Source organism: Simochromis diagramma, unplaced genomic scaffold, assembly GCF_900408965.1.
Source record: "Simochromis diagramma unplaced genomic scaffold, fSimDia1.1 OVJJ01000596.1, whole genome shotgun sequence".
Taxonomy (NCBI): domain Eukaryota; kingdom Metazoa; phylum Chordata; class Actinopteri; order Cichliformes; family Cichlidae; genus Simochromis; species Simochromis diagramma.
The window spans coordinates 16,551,491-16,571,539 of NW_024387245.1; the positions used below are offsets into that span (position 1 = coordinate 16,551,491).

Consider the following 20,049-nt stretch of genomic DNA (forward strand, 5'->3'; position numbering starts at 1 on the left):
GTCATCTGTTGTGCAGTCTAACTGATACAATGTCTGTCAAAGCAAATTCTCCAGGCTACAACATCCTATCAAAAGTAGCCCCTTTCAGAGGGGCCCTGGCTAATACTGAGTAAAGTTAGAGTCTGCAATGAAATGTTGCCATCCTTCAATCTCAGAACAGTCCTGCTAAATGAAGACATAAACAACATAAAAGATGGGCGGTGAACACATCAGTCTTCCAAAAGTCAAACAAAAAGATCCGGCAAACTAAAGGAAACAACTGATTGGATATAAGCCTATCACTGCTCACAGGGTCATCTCAACAGGAAACCAGGAAGCTGTGGTAAATTGTGTCCATGGAAATGGCACTCAACACAGGAAATACATCCAAAAATACATGCCACCTGCACAAAAACAGACACACAAATGCAGACTACTATCGATGCTGTGGTCAGTTGGGTCAACTTAAATAACTCGAAAGACAACAAGCTGATTATCCAATTGTTTTTGTCCAGTTGCTGATTGTTAATGAAATAAATAAATGATTAAAACATGATAATATGTCCAAGTAACACATTTTTGTTGGACAAGTGGACTGTTCAGTTGCTGTTTCACCTGTGAAATAAACTGGCTGAAGCAAACCCTCTTAAATAACTACTTTGGTTTTTTCTTTCTTTTCTTGCATAAGCTACTGGTCTTTGTGGCACTAAAAACACAAATGAAGATTAAGTTCAAGAAGCCTCTGTTTTTTCTCAAAAAGGTTGACAGCATTAAAGATGGGGCTGTCATCTAGCTACTGCCTCTGCTCTCTAACAAACAGAGCAAGCAGCACTGTGACAGCCACCTGCTCAGGAAGCTTAAATGTGAAGAAAAGTGTTGGTTTGTTTCAGCACAGTGCCAAAGCTACAGAATAAATAACAAGTTAAAAGCAGTCAGAATGCAAATAAGCTGCGATAAATTCCATCTATACATCCACCCATTTTCCTCCACTTATCCAATTCAGGTTGCGGTGGGGCTGGAGCCTATCCCAGCTGTCACAGATATAACACGTAAAGACACACTGACGCACACATTTACAACTACAAATTATTTAGAATCACCAATTAACCCAACTGGTGGGAACCTAACCAGAGTACCTGGAGAGAACAGAGGCAGGCACAAGGAGAATATGCACACCGACAGGCACCAGCTGGCTGAAACATCATGTCAGTCAACTGCAGGCTGACTGCCTGACAGCATCCAGGCTGCCAGTCATTCATTCGTTCCCGAAAACCTCAGGATGAGCGATTTCGCTGTTGCCAACTTGATGTTTTGAAACAAATTGTGATGAGAGAGACTCAGGTCTGACTGTGAAAATTCTCAACTTGTCAGTCACAAACCAGTGAGCAAAGCCTGGATAATCCTGCACTATGAAACACAGCATGACCAAAATTTATGATATGTTTTATTCAATCTGGCCTAAATAGAGTGACACAAATGTGTTTACAGAGGTTATGTCAGAAAGCTGCTTTCCCAAAGACTCCTGCAGGACTGGAGTTACTTTCAATTTCTGGTGGTCAGCAAAAAAAAATTATGTCTTTCCTAAAACTCATCATTTATTTATTTACGCTATTAATAGAGAATATAAGTCTACCAATATATATTATAAATAAAAGGCTTAGTAAAACTTTGATCTACTCGCCTGTGGGGCCAGTGGGTGGGGGTTACTGTGGATACTGACTGATGGACGTAACAGCTTTCATTTGCAGTCCATGCAACCCCCACATTAAACAATTCACAGCCAAGCAGCACAGCAGAAATAAAGCAGAGCCCATCCTGTACTATTAGGACTAAAATAACAAGTCTGTCTATTATTTATCTCTACTAAGCTACAGACATAAGCCACAGACATACACACAGAATGACAGCTTATTGCAGCACTGCAAAATAATATTCACCTACCCACTGCCAGAGAGCCTGAAACAACAACCAGACAGAAATCATGTTAAGGTCCCTTTTCAAAGCTTGAGTGGTACACAGAAATGCAATGCATGTCTGGAGTCATATCACTCGTATTCCTTTAAATACCTCTCTTGACACAACTCACACTCAAACCCAGAACCCCCAAGACCCCTTCATGGAGCAACAACAAAGGGCCTGACAGCAGATTCAGTGAGATTTTCCAGGCTGAATACTAATGTTACACACACACACACACACACACACACACACACACACACACACACACACACACACACACACACACACTTTCATGCTCACCGATGAGGGCTCTTAAGCAGAAAGGTCTGTAGTCAGAGAGTGTGACCAGTCGTTTACACAGGCTCTCCAAGCATAGGACAGACAGCCAGATTAACACTCACAGCACAAGCACAGAGCTAACTGGAAGAAAAAGCAGTCTGAACACAGTAACACTAGACAGCTGTCCCAATATTACTAACAGTATGTCTTTAAAGACCATGACTCCATTGCTTTAATATAGATCTCTGTGTGTTTAATAATATTTCATACTGTGAAAGCAAAACAAACAGTACTGGGCTACTTGCCCAGTGAACTGGTGCAATATGCACAGTATGTATTATGTGGCAGTAGAGGTACAGTGAGTCAGTTGCTGGTGTAGAATATGTACTTTTCAAACCCCCTTTTTTAAAGTCAGGTCATGCTGATTACCCTAAACAGCAACAGTGTCAACAAAACCTATCACAGGATTCCCAGGAGAGATTTAAAAGAAACAATTAGGAATAATGGGCTGGTGCCCAGCCATGCAGATTTGGGGTTCCACCAAAATGAAAAACCTGTGACAAAGGTATTTTAACCACAGCTTTATTATTATTATTTTTGAAATTTAGCCTGTCAAATGACCTAACCAAGACAACAAAAACTATCTGCTTAATTTTATATATATATAGTCAACCCCAAAGGCCCATTTTGAGCCAGGAAAACCATGAATACCCTACAAAACAGTTTTTTTTAACAAAACAGTCAAGGACTAACTTTAAAAACAGAATATGTGCATAAAAGTTAAATCAAGCATTACCACAGCATCACCCGAAAAAGTCATTAATCATATGACACAAATTGCAGATTAAATTAATGTAGGCACTAATTTCTGCCAGCAGGAACCGAGACACAGACATGAAATTAGGTGTAATAGGTTAATTTGATTAGTAACCAATCAGTAAAATGGACCAGACATCTTAAACTAGAGTTAATATATATATATGACATTAGGAAGATATACCCAGTGTGTGATCGTATGTATTTATCTGTTTTTTAATAGTCAGACCCATGTAATATGTAAGCATATATATATATATATATGTAATTTGAATATTTTTTAGCTGCTTATTTTCATAGTTTACTGTGGAACAGTTTACTGCTGAGCTCCACTACTGTGTATTGTTCACGGATAGCCTCCTCCTCCACTGGTTATGTAACAGTCCAGCTCTCCCCTGCTGTTAATCCAGCAGGCCGCAGTGTGTGCAGTCAATTATCATTCCCTTTGTTTCATCACATTGCACACATCCATAAAAGTGAACACAAAATTTGTTGGACAATGACAAACCGTTTGTTATAGAATAAGTAACCTCCAAGATACACTGGGCAGACAAATATAGACTGTATAGTATCAGATCATGAGAAAGAAAACCTACAGGTTAGATGAGAAATATAAAGTAAGAACAGACACGAAGGAGCAAACCTTCACTTGAGCCGGAGACACATGGATGGCTGAGATTGATTGTTTCGAGGATGTGGTTTTGCACATGTGTGTGTGAAGAAAAAGCCACCAAGCATATAATTCTAATCCTTTCCCAGCGTGATTTAGCCCACCTTACCATTTTGTCCCAAAGTACCCTTGGTGCAGAGACCACACAGCGAAGCTAACAGGCAAATGGGCAAAGGTTTGCAATAAAAATTAAGATATGTGGTCAGAGAAGCTAGCGTGCCAATTTTTTTGTGGATTTTATGCAGAGTCAAAAGAAGCCATTAGGAAGTGGTGTACAATAAAAGCAAAGTGGCTTTTAGCAGTTCAACCACAAATTGCTGGATCGGTTGCTGAATTAAAATTTATTTCCCATCAAGATATAAATCACAGATGCGTGCCGTTGCTTTTGTTGCCAGTTTTTAATGCAAGACTACAGTCAATCAGTCTGCAACTAATCAAATTAGCACAGCTATGAGTGTCACATGTTTGACATCAATGGAGGCTAAAGATTAGATCAACACATCAGTTCAAATTTAGCATTGTTTGGGTCAAAGAGTAAAGAAAGACTTACAGCACCACACACACAAAAAGACTGTTTGATACACAAAGCTAGGTTTTTAGTTGGCTTCATGACGGCATCTCTAAAACTGTCCTAAAAACAGACAAAATGAACGTTTGATGATTAAGTGACCATCCAGTAAATAGTAAGAGCCTCCAAACAAAGCTGGTGTCAATACTAAAACTATAAAGCTACAATAAATTATGTAACGACACTAGATCAATAGAAATTTATCTAGATTTGAGTCTAACCTCATCATCCATCATCAGTGCACGCTTCCTCTGTGTGAGTTGATCAATTTAGATAAAGCATTCCCATCTCTATACTTATATGTCACATACCCATAGCTGCCCAGCGAAAGTAGCACATGCAGGTTTGTTCCTAACCATGAGACAGAGCATATTAACACTGCCGTCCTAAGAGAGTGAACGGTTTCCTGCTGTTAGCTTATAGCATTAACTACTTCTGCTCTGCCTCACACTGGGAAGGAGCAGTGTGTTAATCACCAGTCTATTTCCGGAAGCTACCTCATTAGCCTCAAGTATTTAGAAGGAAGGAGGATTCAGAAAGGACGAAAACAGCAAGTGACAGCAAACATGTCTGAGCCTGACAGTCACTGCGTTATCCATTTATCTGAATACTGGTTTTTCCATCCATGTTGATTTTTGGGTTTTTTTAAGGAAGAATGTAAATTAAAAGCACTGGGAAGAGAATACGTCAAAATGTAGCAGCACTCATTTAGTTTTTAACATGATTCAAATAATGATATTTATATTAGAGATTATACACCAGTATGAACCTTTAGGTCCTCAAGAAAAGTTTTTTTTAAAATAAAAACATTCCAGCACCACACCTGAAAACTAGAGGAGGGAGAGCGTTTACAGTCAGTGCCCTGAGTCCCTAAAATGGTCTGGCCAAGGAAATCAGATGGGTGGAGTCATCTGCATCTCAAAACAGACTTTTATAGATAAGCGTTTCCATTTTTGCTAAAGTTTTATTAAATTAAATTAATTTTATTACATTTATTAAATTAAATTTAAACTTTTCAATTCCTGTGAACTTCCTGTAGTTGGTCTCAATGGTTTGTTTTATTTTGTTGTTCCTCTGAAGCACTTTGTAAACACAGATTTTAAAACTTGCGATATATCTAAAGTGAATTATTATTAATATGATTATGCATCAAACACAATATAAATGATTCCTGTTTGGTACATGTGTACCACATGTGTGTGTGGAGAAGACCTGGTGGTTTGACAAATGGCAGCTTTGTTTTAGAGCTGTTATGAAATATAGAAAGAAACTGAGCGATGAGTGATAGGAGAGAACAGAAAATTAATGATGTGCAAAACATAAAAATGCACGAGGGGTGAAAGAGACAGCTGACCTCCAAACTCCCTATGTCCCAGTCTAATCAAGCATCTGCAGGAAGTCAAGAACAAGGACATAGAGGGTCCAGGTGTCAGACACCACGGAACATCACCAGAGATCGAGTGTCCATTTCCTGACAAGTCCGCTCTTGAGTGGACGGCTGGTGCTAATATTGTGGCTGTTTGCTGTAACACTGCAAAAATGTCTCAGCTGGCTCACTACCAGTACATTCCTGAAATGCGCATCAATGAAATGTTAACCGTAAGTGTCCCGAGTTTTGCTTCCAAATACCATAACCTTGGGTAACCTTTACAGGAAACTCCCTCCAGGACTGTACAACAGAATCAGTCATTACGCACAAACACACACACTCACACATCTCAGAGAGAAATTGCAAAAGTTACAGCATCAGCAACTGCGAATCCTGCACAACTGATTGCAACTCTGCCTGGCTGAACCCAAAGGAAAAATAAGGCGTTCTTGTTGTTAGTAACCAGATGGCTGGACATCAGCTTCTACCTTTCTGGCTCAACTTCACAACACACAGCCTGTAAAATTTAAAGCCTACATGGGATACCCCAGTCTAAAGCTGAAGTACGATAAGCTTTTAGCCCTGGCAATAGAGGTCAACATCCCTCCTGACTTCCATGCAACACTGATTATTCTTCTGCTTCAGTTTTGAGCCAAACTATTCCATCTACAGGCAATTCAGCTCTCTGTTTCCTGACCATGTCAGTATAAAAGTGTTATGTCTAAGAGCAGTTCTCTTGTGCTGCGTCCTCTGCATTTTTGTAATGCACTTTCATTGTCTATGTTTGTGTGTTGTTGTAAACAGCATTTGTGATAGCAGGTGGCTTGATCTTGCTTTGTGTTAAATGAATGGCTTCTATTGCTCAGTACAACAATACTTGGTGGATGTTGCAGACAATAGCGGGTAGTGGAGTTTGTGTACTGGCAGCCATTACATAGCTGGATTGTATTGTTGTATTTCCTGCATCCCACTAGCTCTCTTCCTCCCTCGAGCACAAATAGCAATACACTGGATGACATTTTTTCTAAGCTGGAATGTGGCAATTCTGGCTTGTTTTAGAAGCTGGATTCAAACTTTCTTTTATTCACTACTGGATATATTAGTGTATTACCTGGCTCCAGACAATTAAAATAATGCAAACAACAGTTAATATTTAAATTAAACTGTTTATAACAGCAGTTTAATTTAGTGTTTATGCAACTAAAGAAACACTATTCCCACATTTTAAAAAGTCCAAATCAGAATTTTTTGTCCTTCATAAAGAAATTTTTTAAAATCCCCTTAATCCTTCCAATGAAATTCACATTAATTGCTTTCACTTAAAGCGAAGCAGTTGCTCCAGTGTGGCGATTTGACTGCAAAATAACAATCAGCAGCCTGGCTTTTATATAGTAATATAACCAGTAGACAACCAGCTAGCAAAAAACTGACTCAAGTTCCCTACTTAAAAGAGACGTGTCGCAGACAAGTAGCACTCTTCAATACACATTCTGACTGAGATTGATTGCAATGTGTTGCCAACCTGTCTATGCTTATATATTAGACTGCAATTATTTACAACCCCATGTTAATATGTCTGACAGGGAGTGCTGTCAGAGGTGTTGTATGTTCAACCTCTGGGGGACCACTACTTCCACAAGACAACTACTTCCAGCTACTTGCAAATGCTCACTAAATTCAATATCATCCCAGGGCAACAACTGATTTTTTTCTAGTTGCCATCCTATTTTTACTCTCATGTGACTGAGGCATAATTTGGGTTGCAGTCACTGATGCTTAATCAAGTATTGTTTGTGAAATGGTATGAAATAACAGAAAAATGCATAGATTTCTTTTAAATAAGCTACCAGACTCTTTAGAGTAGGTGGAAGGACCATTCTCAATCACCTCCCCCAAGGGGCAGTTCTTTTGGGGTTTTTTTTCCAAATAGTTCTTTATAGATTTGGTGAATCCAAATATTTTTGGGACCTATGCCCACAGTTTTAGAAAAAACGGGTGGGTTTATAAGGGTAGGTATCACCCGTATGCTCTGTTGCATTACTTTGCTGTGTGTTGCTAAATTTCACTGTACATATAATCACAGCTGTGGAAACTCTTGACAGCCCCTGTAATTGATTTCATTTGCATACACTTTAAATAAAAAAATGACCATTATACTTTGAAAACCTACATCAAAACTGACAAAAGCACCTTGGCCTTTCAGCTCTTCAACTCTGCTCTCTTCATACAGTGTCAAGGTGACTTATTTTGCATTATTTGCTGAAAAGAATTTTTTTTTAAATAAAACAGAATCATAAAGACACCACTGTGTCCCTTAGTCACTTTTAGCTGTCATCAAGACCTATGAGCTAAACAAAAATAGCAACAGAATGTTATTCACACCCCAAAGAACTACTTAAAATTCCAAGTACTTGAGACATGCACAGAAATGAAGAGGCTTTGTTTATATGCTGGGAAAAAATAATTTTCAAGGCTCAGTCCATTAACTGGCCTGAGGAGCTTTCACATGACATGCTTTCCATCACAAACACCCAAGCCACATGTTGCCTTTCCTATTCATGTCATCCAGTCATTGTCAGCTGATAATACACTCAATATTTGTGTACAAAGAGGTCACAGTCTACTGTATTGCCACAATGTGTTGTATCCGTTGAGCACTACTCACTGTATTATTTGGACTTTGTCTTCGGAAACAGCTACTGAAGACCCATCAAAAAATCAGACGGTAAAAGGCGATTGGCCAGTTAATGTCAACAACACTTCGAGAACTTTGAAGTTAGACAGGCTTCTTAACAGCATCCTCCACCTCCTTTCTCACGTTTTCTTCACTCTTTTTCCATCCAGTGTTCCAACTAACACCATCACTAACCTCTCCATCCTTTATCCCTCTCCATATCTATTATCCTTTGTCAACCTGTCGGCCTCTCTCATCCCATCCCTCCTGCAGGACCCTATTTCTATTTCCACCTCCTGTGTACTCTTGGCTCAGCAAGCCTCAGCATTATCAAACACACAGCTGTTACATAACCTGTGATTGTGCGTGTGTGTGTGTGTTTCCTGGAAGTAGGAGAGATTTGAGGTAGACATCACTGATAACTTTGTTGTTCCTGTCAATGTCCTTGCACTATCCATAGTGCTGAGAGGGGTGTGGATTGAAAATGTGCTTTTCTAATAGCCACTGACTGTCTCAATGGGACATTGAGACAGTCTGTGTCTCAATGTATGTGGTAGATACATCCTGTCATCAACTATAGAATCGAATTGGAGAGCTGGCTGTGATTTTTTCTGTCACTGGGCCTAACAGAGGTATTGGCAAACAGTCTGCCTGAATTGGCAGTTTGCTGTGTGGCTTCGTTATTTCCAGAACCAGCTAGCGATTTCAAATGATGACCTAACAAAATAGTCAACACGCATGAACAGCTATTCTAAATGGAGTCTGGGTGATAAAACAGACTTGAATCTCTACCATAACCCTGTTTACCTCTAAACTTTGAACTTTACTCAATAGACAAGGGCCAAAATCTCACAATGGGCTTGATTGAGATATTTGTCTGTGTTTTACAAAGATGCAGTTCTGCAGCAAAAGGGATGGTTTGTCACTCTATGTGAGAGTTATATGCCATCAGGAGACCCAGCTTTTTGGAAAGTAAAGTGACCTTGTGACATCATATTTGACCCCATTATATTTTATACAGGTGTGCTGGGATAGTGGGTACAATTTTATACTTCACAAAGAGAATATTTTGATACGCACAGTGGTCATTTTTTAAATCAGTTATGGTTTTTGATTATTATATTTTTTTAGGACTAAACTACTATAAAACAGTGGTTCTCCGGCTACGGGATGGGCCTGACTTATAGACCAGAGAGCAACTGCAGGAGGTGTGAGGGTGTGCATTTCTTTTAGATTTTGAAGTGGGACATGCCAGGTAAACTTTGAAAAAATATATCATCATCAAAAATCCCCCCACCCCCCCAAAAAATAAGCCTCTAAATACTATAATAAAAGTGACTCTGGATGCAAAAAGTTTTACTTTAAGTTTGGCAAAACTAGCGTAAAAATAGGGTGGCAACATCCTTGCTACTAGGAATAATTACTGGTTGCCTGGTGATTTCATTACATTTTTTGTCAGAGAGTGATTATATGTAGCTGAATTAACCAATTGGTTGCTTAAGTTTAAGTGTGCAACATCCTTAACCTCTGGGCAACAATTCTTAATGGAAGGCACTTGCACAGGTCGCCTGGTGGGAGGCAACCTGTATCCAAACAATCGAGATCTGACTCAGACTGACTGCAATCACTCTCAGACAGTTTGGCGAAGGTTTGCAAATATTTGCTGCAAATACTGCACTCAACCTGGGTCAGTCTGTACTGACAGACTAAACCCAACTCCTCCGCAACTCATTTCTTTGCATCAGTGGACTGGACTCAACTCAACTGTTTGCCATTGGTCATATTCTGGTTATAGTTCTAAATAAAAACAATGTTACAGTTCATCTCTGTCCTTCTGGAGTTAAATAATCAACCTGCACCAACTACATCTCTATTTGTGGAGGAATTTTGTAATTTCAGTTTCAAATCTATAAGGTTCTGGCTTGATAGACCTGGTCCTTATCTTTGAAGCAACTATTTCAAAGGCAGCAAGATCGCAAGTTGATTGCATACAGTTGCAAAAGTTTTGCACACACCACAATTTTTGCCAGTTTTTCCTAATGTGATAGTTCCTGGTGACTTTATGTGCTCATCGCTTGCTACTTTCAGGCCATACTGTACACAACATTTAAAAAAGTAAATTTTATAAATTATAGCCATTAAAGTCAGAAAGAAGTATTATCCAAGGTGACAACAGCTTCATAACAGGACTTAAAAAACCAATGTGTCTATGCATCAGCCCCAAAGATTTCACTCCTGGTTGGGTTAAAATTCCATGATTATACTGCTTTGGTGATGTCTTGGCCTCTTTACCTCCTCTTCCCAGTTGGCTGTGTTTGCCTGTATTACTGAAACTGCTTTGTAAACCAAGTGAAAAGTAGAGCTGGGCGATATAAGATTTTTTCATATCACGATATGTTTTTTTTCATTTCAGGCGATAACGATATCTATCACGATATAAGCCAAATAACTATATTTGTAAGATTTAAATGTGCCGTTGCTCACAAGTAAACTGTGAAATAATCAGCAGCTTGTTTTTATTTAAATATTTATTTCCCATAATAAGTTCAACAGGGTAGATGTACTTAAGGAACATGAGACTTTTTCAGATAAATAAAGGCAAATATTGCAAACTACACAAAAGGCAGCCGCTAAAGCGTTTAAGTTTCAAAATAGAACAAACGAAACAGACTACTAAATTGTCAATTCCACTTAGAAACAAAATATTAATTCTAAAAATAAATCTTAGTTTGTTTTACAGAAGAACAGACAAAACTGACTAACTTTTGTCAATATCAAATAAACTGAGAACTAAAAGGAAATTCTCAATCTCTCCTTGTTGTATAGCTTAGCTTTTCAAACAGTTTTAACAGTTACTTTAGTCTGACAAAAGCCGAATGACGAATTAGCGCTTCCAGTCAGAGACTGAGGCTACGTCCACACGTACACGGGTGTTTTTGAAAACGGAGATTTTCCGTTTTCGTTTTAAAAATAATCCCGTCCACACATAAAGGCAGAAATGAAGGAAAACGCCGCTATGAACATGCCAAAGCAGCAGGTGGAGCTAGATTCCTAACCGTGCAGAAATGTTGGCCAATCAGAAGTCTAGAAGCCTCGGTGGGAAAAAGCAAACAAAGCTGGGGCATAGAAGTAGAACCGAGTCGTATGTGTGGAGGGACAGTAACTGTGTGTATATGTAAGCATTTAAACACTGCAGAGAGTAGAATTAACAGTAACAGTATTGTAGAAATTCATTTCACCGAAACAATAACGTGGCGCACAGTGTGACGTCAAAAAATGCGCACACCTTTGACGCTGCGTTTTCTCCGTTTTTCTAGTCCACACGTAAATGCAAAAACTGAGTTTTCAAAAATATCCACCCTGGCCGGAGTTTTCAAAAATCTTCGTTTTCAGTGACCAAAAACGCCGTTTACGTGTGGACGAAAGGTGCAAACGCATAGAAAGATCTGCGTTTTCAAGAATGCCCGGGTACGTGTGGACGTAGCGCATGCACCAGTTTATTGTATTTCCAGACTTGCTTCCGGCACAATTTACAGTGCACGCTACTCTGTTTTTTGTCAGACTTGAAATAGCCGAAATACCTTCACACTACGGAACTTCTATGGCTCTTCCGTTCGACAATCTCTCCGGCATTGGAACCATCATCTGTCTTCTCTTCGGTAACCTTCGGTCACGCTCGGTTGATTTTTCTAGTCGGCACACTCATTTCCTCCATTACCCGGGCGGTACGGTGGCTGGCTGCTTCCCAAACAAATACACATGTGCGGCTTGGCACTTGTGCTGTACGTAACAAGTCACGTGACGTGACGCTGCGGCTGTGATTGGTTCGGCTCTGCGCTACTTAATTTGGATTGGCTGTTCTTTTTTTTTCTTTCTTTTTTTTTTTTAAGAGGACAAGAGCGGCGAGGTCTATCGCGATAGTTTAATTTTTCTATCGAGAAAAAGTTATATCGCGATACATATCGTTATCGTTCTATCGCCCAGCTCTAGTGAAAAGTAAATACATGCTGTTAAATGGGGGGAGGGGGGGGGGTCTCTTTACAAGATGACTGGAAGAATGTTCAAAGCCTCCATCGTGCCTTTGGCATTGTACCAGCAAGCTGTACTCAAGGAAAATCTACCATGAAGTAAAATCAATCAATGAGATCAAAACCAATCAGCAAAACTGGAAGTGATGAGAAAACAGGGTCAAGTTAAATTGTTTATTTACTTTCAGCTGCAACATCAGTAATATATGCTTCTATTGAAAACTGAAAACAGCATGGCGATAATTGAACATTTCCAGGATCAAGTCAAGTCATTCATTGATTAGATTACAAAAAAAAGAAAAGAAATCCACCTTAGCAATGTCCACTCACCAGTGAGCAAGAAGATTTTCAAAGTAAAGAATTTCAAGTTGCTTGGCAACAGCTATGAGCAAAGAAAAGAATGGAAAAAAAAATCTCCAGCAAACAAATGAAGTCTGGCTTCATTTGGCAGCTCTTTCTCTAGCTTCCCTTATTACTATAATCCCCTATTACTCTGTAACTACCTTTAAAATAAAATGTTAACATAACATACTTAGTCTTCAAAAATGTAACCCCTATGTTTTTTGTTTGGGCAGGGGCGTGGCAGAAACTGTGTATACTGCAACTTGACTAAGATGTTTTTCACAATAGCAGGACCTTTATTTAACTGCACATCCATCAATTTTCTTAGCTGCTCCTCCAGCTCAGGGTCAAGGTGACCTAACTGAAGAAGCCCTTGAAAAATGAGCCATTAAGATACAAGAAAAGAGAAGCTACAATAATGGAACACAGAAAAAAAAAACCAAATACTGATAGCAGCATTAATAAAACGTCCCTCTGGTTCTGCCCAGTCATTCAGTATGCTGGATGGGGGATGGAAACCAGGTTAAGGTCATTCCTATATCTAGGTTAAAGTGATGCAGAGGAGGCGGAGGAGGTGCACAAAGAGAAAGAGAGATAGACATGCTGTAGAGACTACTGCAGCAAGCAGTCTGGTCCACTGACCTCCTTTGCTTGTCCCTCTTTTTCTGTCAGTAGAGGAGAGTGCAGTATCCTGTGTCCTCCCACTCTAAAGATAATCAGTGTAATTACATGCTCTGTTTCTATTAACCAGAAGCACATACATACACACATGCACAGCTGACAACATCTTCAGCATGCTAACAAACCCCAGAGGACCCCCCCCCCCCCGTCCAGCTGACACACACGCCATTCACCCAAAGCAACCGTTTTACTTTCACTGAATGAGTTCCCATGAGTTCTCAGACACATTTCCGCTATGTTTTAGGAACTACTTATGTTATAATTTAATCTACCTGAGTGGAGATTGATGTGCAGCAAATCGCTGATTTCCGGAGCTCCTTAAGACCGGCCAATTAGCGGATAATAACCGGGATTAGTTTTTGGTTTTTACCGGCGGAGGAAACGGACTAACCGCTACTTCTTCTTTTCTTCCTACGTTTTCTTCTTCTTCAGCGTTCACCTCAGTTCAAACTGCGGCACCAACCGCCGGTGGGACGTTAAATAAAACAAACGAACAAGAGAAGTACCCTAACGGTTGTTCACGTGCTCCCAGGGGCGGTAATAACGGTAACAGTGGCTTCTGACTGAGATGAGACTGAGCTCCTTTTACGCGCCAGCTTTTCCAACTAGCGGTCTCCTCCTCTTTTTTTCCTCTCCCCCTTCACCGCTTGCCCCTTTTCTCTCTCTCACTCTCCCTAGCTCTACCCTTTTTTTTTAGGCACGCGCGCTGAATAATGTAGGGCTCGCGAGGTCCTGGGAGTGTTTTCTGTCCCGTTCCAGAGACAATCGGAGAGCGACCAGCCAGCGCGAGCTCCAGCCAAGCACAATGAGGCCGACCCGCGCGGATCAGGTTACCACCATGCTGCCTTTCATTCATTCATTTATTCAGCCGCAAAACAATCTGACTGCAGCCCGGCCAGGCCCCACTCTCTCCCCTGCCTCTCTACCCCACCTCTCAGCCCCTACACCTCCTGCTCTGATAACCCCCCAAACACCTCCCTCTCAAATGTGCTCGTGTGGCATTTTCTGAGGAACAACAACTTGGAACAGTCTAGAACAGTGGTTCTCAAACTTTTCACAATGAGTACCACCTCATAAAATATATGGCTCTTGAAGTACCACCCTTATGACCAACATTAAAGTACAGTAGTATAGGCCTATTTAAAACCACATACAGTTTACAGAGACAATTTTATTTCTTATGTGAGTGTTATTTATTGTAACTGTCATAAACAGGATGTGACATAATGATAAAAAATAACACCTGTACTGCATTAAAACATTTACAGCAGGTGGGATATCCAATCTTTAAGTCACAGCTTCCCAAAGTGTGGGGCCCGCCCCCTAGGTGGGGGGGCTCCCACACAAACGCAAAGCGGGAGATGAAGCATAGCTGAATATGTTTCCAAACCAACTTCATTCTAAGCCAAAGACTAGAAAATATGGTGAAACATATCTTTGTTCCCCCTGTCTAAATCACGGACAAACAGTATCCCACAGTTGTTTATGTTTTTGGACCCATTTTGCACAGATCAATACAATACATATTGATCTGTGCAATGCTATCAATACATTTTTCAAAAAAATGTATTGATAGCAATGTTGAATATTATTACACAGGAAAAAAAACAACTACACGTAAAATAATTACACCGTGATGCCTCTAACTTTGTAAATGGAGGGACAGTAACTGCGTGTGTATATGTAAGCATGTAAAACCTGAAGATAGTAAGATTGACAGTAACAGTATTTTGTCTCTATTTGCCATTCTGCAATTCATCTCATGTAAACAATAACGTGGCGCAAAGCGTGATGTGAAAAAAGTGTTTTTATAATGTGCTAACCATAGCTGTGTAGCTAGCCACCACACAGCACATCATTATATACCAGCTAGCCCAACTTCAGTAACCCTACAAACGCCTGTTTTGTTTTCTGTCTTCATTTATGTCAGAAGTTATAGCAGAGCTCTATGTTTTCATTTTTGCTTTGGTGGTTAAGCTGCCGGATTTTCGGCTTCACAACCCTCCTTCTTGATTCGTGCACGTCGAAGCTCAGTTTGCTCTTCGTAGCATTTCAGCCGACGACACGAAATACCATCATGTGGTGGCTTTGCTGGTTCCGCTGTCCACCTGTCGTGTGATGATCCTTCTCCGGGATGCCCCCACCCAAGGGAAATACACCGCTCTCAAGGCGCTGCTGCTGTTGCAGTGCTACTCCCTCTCAGATGCAGAGCGGGTCAAGAAACTCCTCTCTCTCTTGGGCCGTGTGATGGTACCGCTCTCGAGCTCATGGAGAGCATGCTGTCCTTGCTAGGAATGGATGACAGTGGATTCCTGTCAGTGCGCCCCAGGGCAGCTGTGGCTACAATGTAGCTTGCCATCGCCAGTGTGTGAATGGGTGAATGACTGAATGTAGTGTGAAGCGCTTTGGGGTCCTTAGGGACTAGAAAAGCGCTATACAAATGCAGGCCATTTACCATTCCTCTTCACTCACGTCTTCTTCCGACTGATGCTGGCCTCGCCAACTCCCCGCTGCTGGCCGTGAAGGACTACCGCTCACTCACAGAAGAAGCGTATCGCATTCTCCTGGCTACCAGGAGCTTCAGGATCCAGGCGATAGTTCCCGACTCACTGATGGCATCTCCCGCGCCCCCATTCTCCTGGGGGCCTCCGACTCATCGATGGTGGCTGGGATGGCAGCAGTTTTGGCCGGCCAAATCTCCTTCATCTCAATGATGCATTTGCAGTTTTAAGGCTCAGGGAAACGAGCCCGCCAGCGCTCTGTAGCGGCTGCAACTGCTGCAGATAAGCAAAGGCTGCTCTTCATAGAGGACTCACGCTCAGGGAGACGTTTTCTGGTTGACTCCAGCTCCCAGAAGAGCCTCGGGAACTCTCATGTCGTCTTTGCATACCTCCACAATGGTATATTATTTAATCTTAAAAAAAATTTGGAAATTTCCTGCGTACCACCAGAGAGAGCGCAAGTACCACTAGTGGTACACGTAACACAGTTTGAGAAACACTGCTCTAGAACTCTAAAGGATTCTGAAGTTAGAATATTTACTGAAATACTTACATTCTAGAATAGTCTAGTTATATTTATACCAGTGAATGGTCTAGTCCAGTTTTATGCCATGTCATCTACTGAGCTAAAGTTTTTACTGGTTTTTATTTAATAATTTTAGTTATATTTTATTCATATTTTTTTACATTTAATTTACATTTTTACTCATTTTAACCATTGGTGTAATTTAATGCAGAGTCATGTAAATGATTGTAGTCCTGTGAGAAAGTAAGTGCACCCTTAACGCTAGGACTTAAGAGGGTTATCCCGTCTTTAAGTCTGACGTCATTAGCCGTTTCCAGGTCCAAACTCCGCTTCTGGTCCCAAAGTCAAATGAACACTGATCAGTACGGATGCTTTACACAGGTGTAACAATGTAACAATCTGACTGAGGGATTTCAGAAGAATTGAAACATACAGCTCTGCTATCACTTCCAAATGAAGGCAGAATTTAAAATACAAAATATGAGTAACTGTATTCCGTTACAGTTACCATTTAAAAATGTGGTATTCAGAATACAGTTACTTTGTTGAAATAAATGGATTACACATCGGTCTTTTCCTGTTTCATATGTTAGGCTATGCCCTCTCTATTTTTGGTAAATCCACGCCGGTGGAAACTCAAACAAAACACGCATTAAGAAGCTCTAATACCTGTGTCTCAATCTTGCGGCCCATTGCACCTCTACTTGCGGCCCGCATAATGACGTAAAGAAATATTTAAAAAAAAATTTGTTCAAAAAATTATTTAATATGAAGGCAATAGGCAGAGTGTTACAGGCATAGCCCTAAAGAATGTAGCCTCATGGGCAGTGTAGCCCAGTTGTAAGTGAGCTATTAAGACTCGACTGTACACTGTGTTCATGTTTTCCTCCGAAACAATAAGTTCCGTTGGAGCAGCCTTTCAACGCCTCTCTCTGTCTCTTGCTAGCAAAGTTGACCCAGACAACAAAGTAAAGCTAGTTTTCGGCTACGAGCCCGACACGGAACCGACGTATTAGCCAGAGGTCCCTTTACTACCATTTGGACCTGTTTTATATATGCACGGAATAGTTTTCTATATGAGATCACTGCAAAAAGTGCAGCCTTACCTAATGTCCACCCTACTGTTACTCATTTTATATTAAGATTTAAAAATCTTGTTGGTATTGGTATGGCGAGTATCCTTCAGTAATAGTAATAAATCACACAGCAATAGTACATTCATGTAGTTGTAAAACTCCTGATAATATATTAAGTAATCCAAAGTATTCAGAATACATTACTCTCATTGAGTAACGTAACACGTTACAAAATACATTTTGGGGCATGTATTCTGTAATCTGTAGTGGAATACATTTTAAAAGTAACCTTCCCAACACTGGTAGCTAGCTACACAGCTATGGTTAGTATAATATAAACACAGTGAAGCTGGAGGATGAATTCTAGCTTTTTTGTACTAAATAAAAGTTAATGTGAGGATTCACTATGGTTAGGGACACGTGCAGTTGCATGACAAGTGCAACCCAAACACCTCAGACCAACTGTCAAACATGGTAGTGCATGGGTGATGATTTTGGCTTGTTTTGCAGCCGTAGGACGAGGGCACCTTGCAAACCATGAGTTGACTGAAATTGAGAGAGCTATCTGGGGTAGTCCTTTCCTCTTTATATATCAAGCTTTATATATAGCTGTATATCTCAGATTTCTGTAAAGTTATTTATTTCATATTCTGTATAGTTTTTCATATTTATATCCTGTTCATAGCCTGTACATAGCTTGTACTCACTACAGCCTGTACATACTTATAGTTATAGAATATTCACAACATACTTCATACCGTGTACATTATAACATACCATAATAGACCCATTTCTGTAATATACTCACATATCTACATTATTGCTAATATATATTGTAATATATCTATATCACTAAAGCACTTCTGGATGGATGCAAACTGCATTTCGTTGCCCTGTACCTGTGCATGTGCAATGACAATAAAGTTGAATTCTATTCTATTGTATTCTATTCTATTCTATCAAACCAAGGTTTCTGACTAACGTTTGAACACATTATGTGAATAATACTGTGAGGTAACACTTGCCCTTTTTCTAGATGCAATATGAAGTTTTAAATTAAACTTGCTTGACTTCTGTATACATGTCACTCACCATAGCAGTGTTTGTGTTTGCAGTTGGAGATTGACATCCATTTGCCGTTGTCAAAGTAACTCCAGATGTCTGATTGTAGACTGGAAAACAAACAAACAGGAAGTTATTGGTACCAAATTTTCGATTAATTTTCACCTCTGGAAGACCTGCACTGTGGAGCTATAATCAGATCAAAACTAACACAATTATTACATGCTTCAATACTTAGAAATGCTTAAAAACCAAACCTCTGATGACACTTCCAAACACAAAACACAGGACAATGATTGATCCCAGGTTTGACTTCTTGAGAACATATCAGTCAGTATAAACTATGAGCGTTTCACTTACTGAATACCGTCTTTATATTTCTTATGAAGTAAATAAATAACCCTCTTTTAGCCTAATATTCTACATGCAGATCTATACTGATACTCTAAAAGTTTATCAGATAAAGCATCTAACGTATTCCTTTGGGAATATGTATGGGTCGGATTCATATGCCTCTGCATATGCCTCTGTTGTTAATTTTTAAAAATTCTCTAATCTGCACTAGCATTACGCTGACAGTAAATCTTTATGCTTCATCACACGCTGTGGCTGTAGTTTCTCTTGATCAGGTTCTTTGCCCATTTATTGACCCTCTTCCTCATTGGGACTACATCTGATTTCATATCTTACACCCATGCTCACTGCAAATGAAGAAGCAACACTGCTGTAGGAGTAGAAAATATCAGCATGGATCTGTCAAAATAGATTCATTCTGAAACTACTTCTACTGGGCTTCTACAGGACAATCATTGATAGTACGGGCTAAACTCCTGCTACTACTATGCCTGTCACAACTATGCTAATTTTGCCACTGCTGAAGCTACAGTAGTTAGCAGTTAGCAGCAGTAATTTTACTGTTGTTCTAAAATAAAATACTTAAATTTAGAGTTCTTTAAGGTTTGATTACAAGTTTGATTGATTAACATTCTATTATTGCTGCTTTTTAGATGGTGTAGCTTTTGCACATATTACTGTTAATATTTGTAAAATATAATGTCATTTCTAAAGCATTATAAATGAAACTATTCAATACTAAACTCTGCTACACCATGAAACTACCCTACACTTCAGTGAGTGCTTTTGCTTATTAATCTGATATCACTTTACACCCCACAACTACATTCTGGCAAGGAGTAACTAAAAAGAACAATAAGAAGGACAGCTGTGAAATTAATGAAAGTGGTGTTAGTAAAGGTGGCATGCAGTGGTAGCAGTAGCAGAATTAGTAGCATCAGCACCAGTAGTGGTAGACCTGTAATAAACCTTGTAGTATAAAAGGAAATAATACTTGGCACTCTGTTAAAACTCAGGATGACTGCGTTGTACATTAGTTGCATCTGTCGTATAATTTCTCTTTTGAATTTGTTTCCATTTTTGCTGGGTTTTTTTAATGATTTTATGCCATGTGCACTCTTAGTTCCACCTTTTTAATTTCCATCATTACTCTGTTTCTTGTGCT

At 39.8% G+C, this 20,049-nt stretch overlaps 1 protein-coding gene and 1 long non-coding RNA gene across 5 annotated transcripts in view; both read right to left on the bottom strand.

Moving 5' to 3' along the window:
* LOC120714237 (A-kinase anchor protein 2) overlaps nt 1-20,049 on the bottom strand; it is a 91,754-nt gene that overhangs the window by 20,990 nt on the left and 50,715 nt on the right. For all 4 annotated transcript variants that reach the window (XM_040000356.1, XM_040000355.1, XM_040000357.1 and 1 more), the window contains one exon: nt 18,561-18,640. In XM_040000356.1, the coding sequence (XP_039856290.1) occupies nt 18,561-18,640 (80 nt within the window). The remainder of the gene's footprint in view (nt 1-18,560; nt 18,641-20,049) is intronic.
* Nucleotides 13,351-14,700, bottom strand: LOC120714244. Its single transcript, XR_005691382.1, has 2 exons — nt 13,638-14,700; nt 13,351-13,390 (listed from the first exon to the last, which is right to left on the bottom strand). It is a non-coding gene; the product is annotated as an uncharacterized LOC120714244 (long non-coding RNA).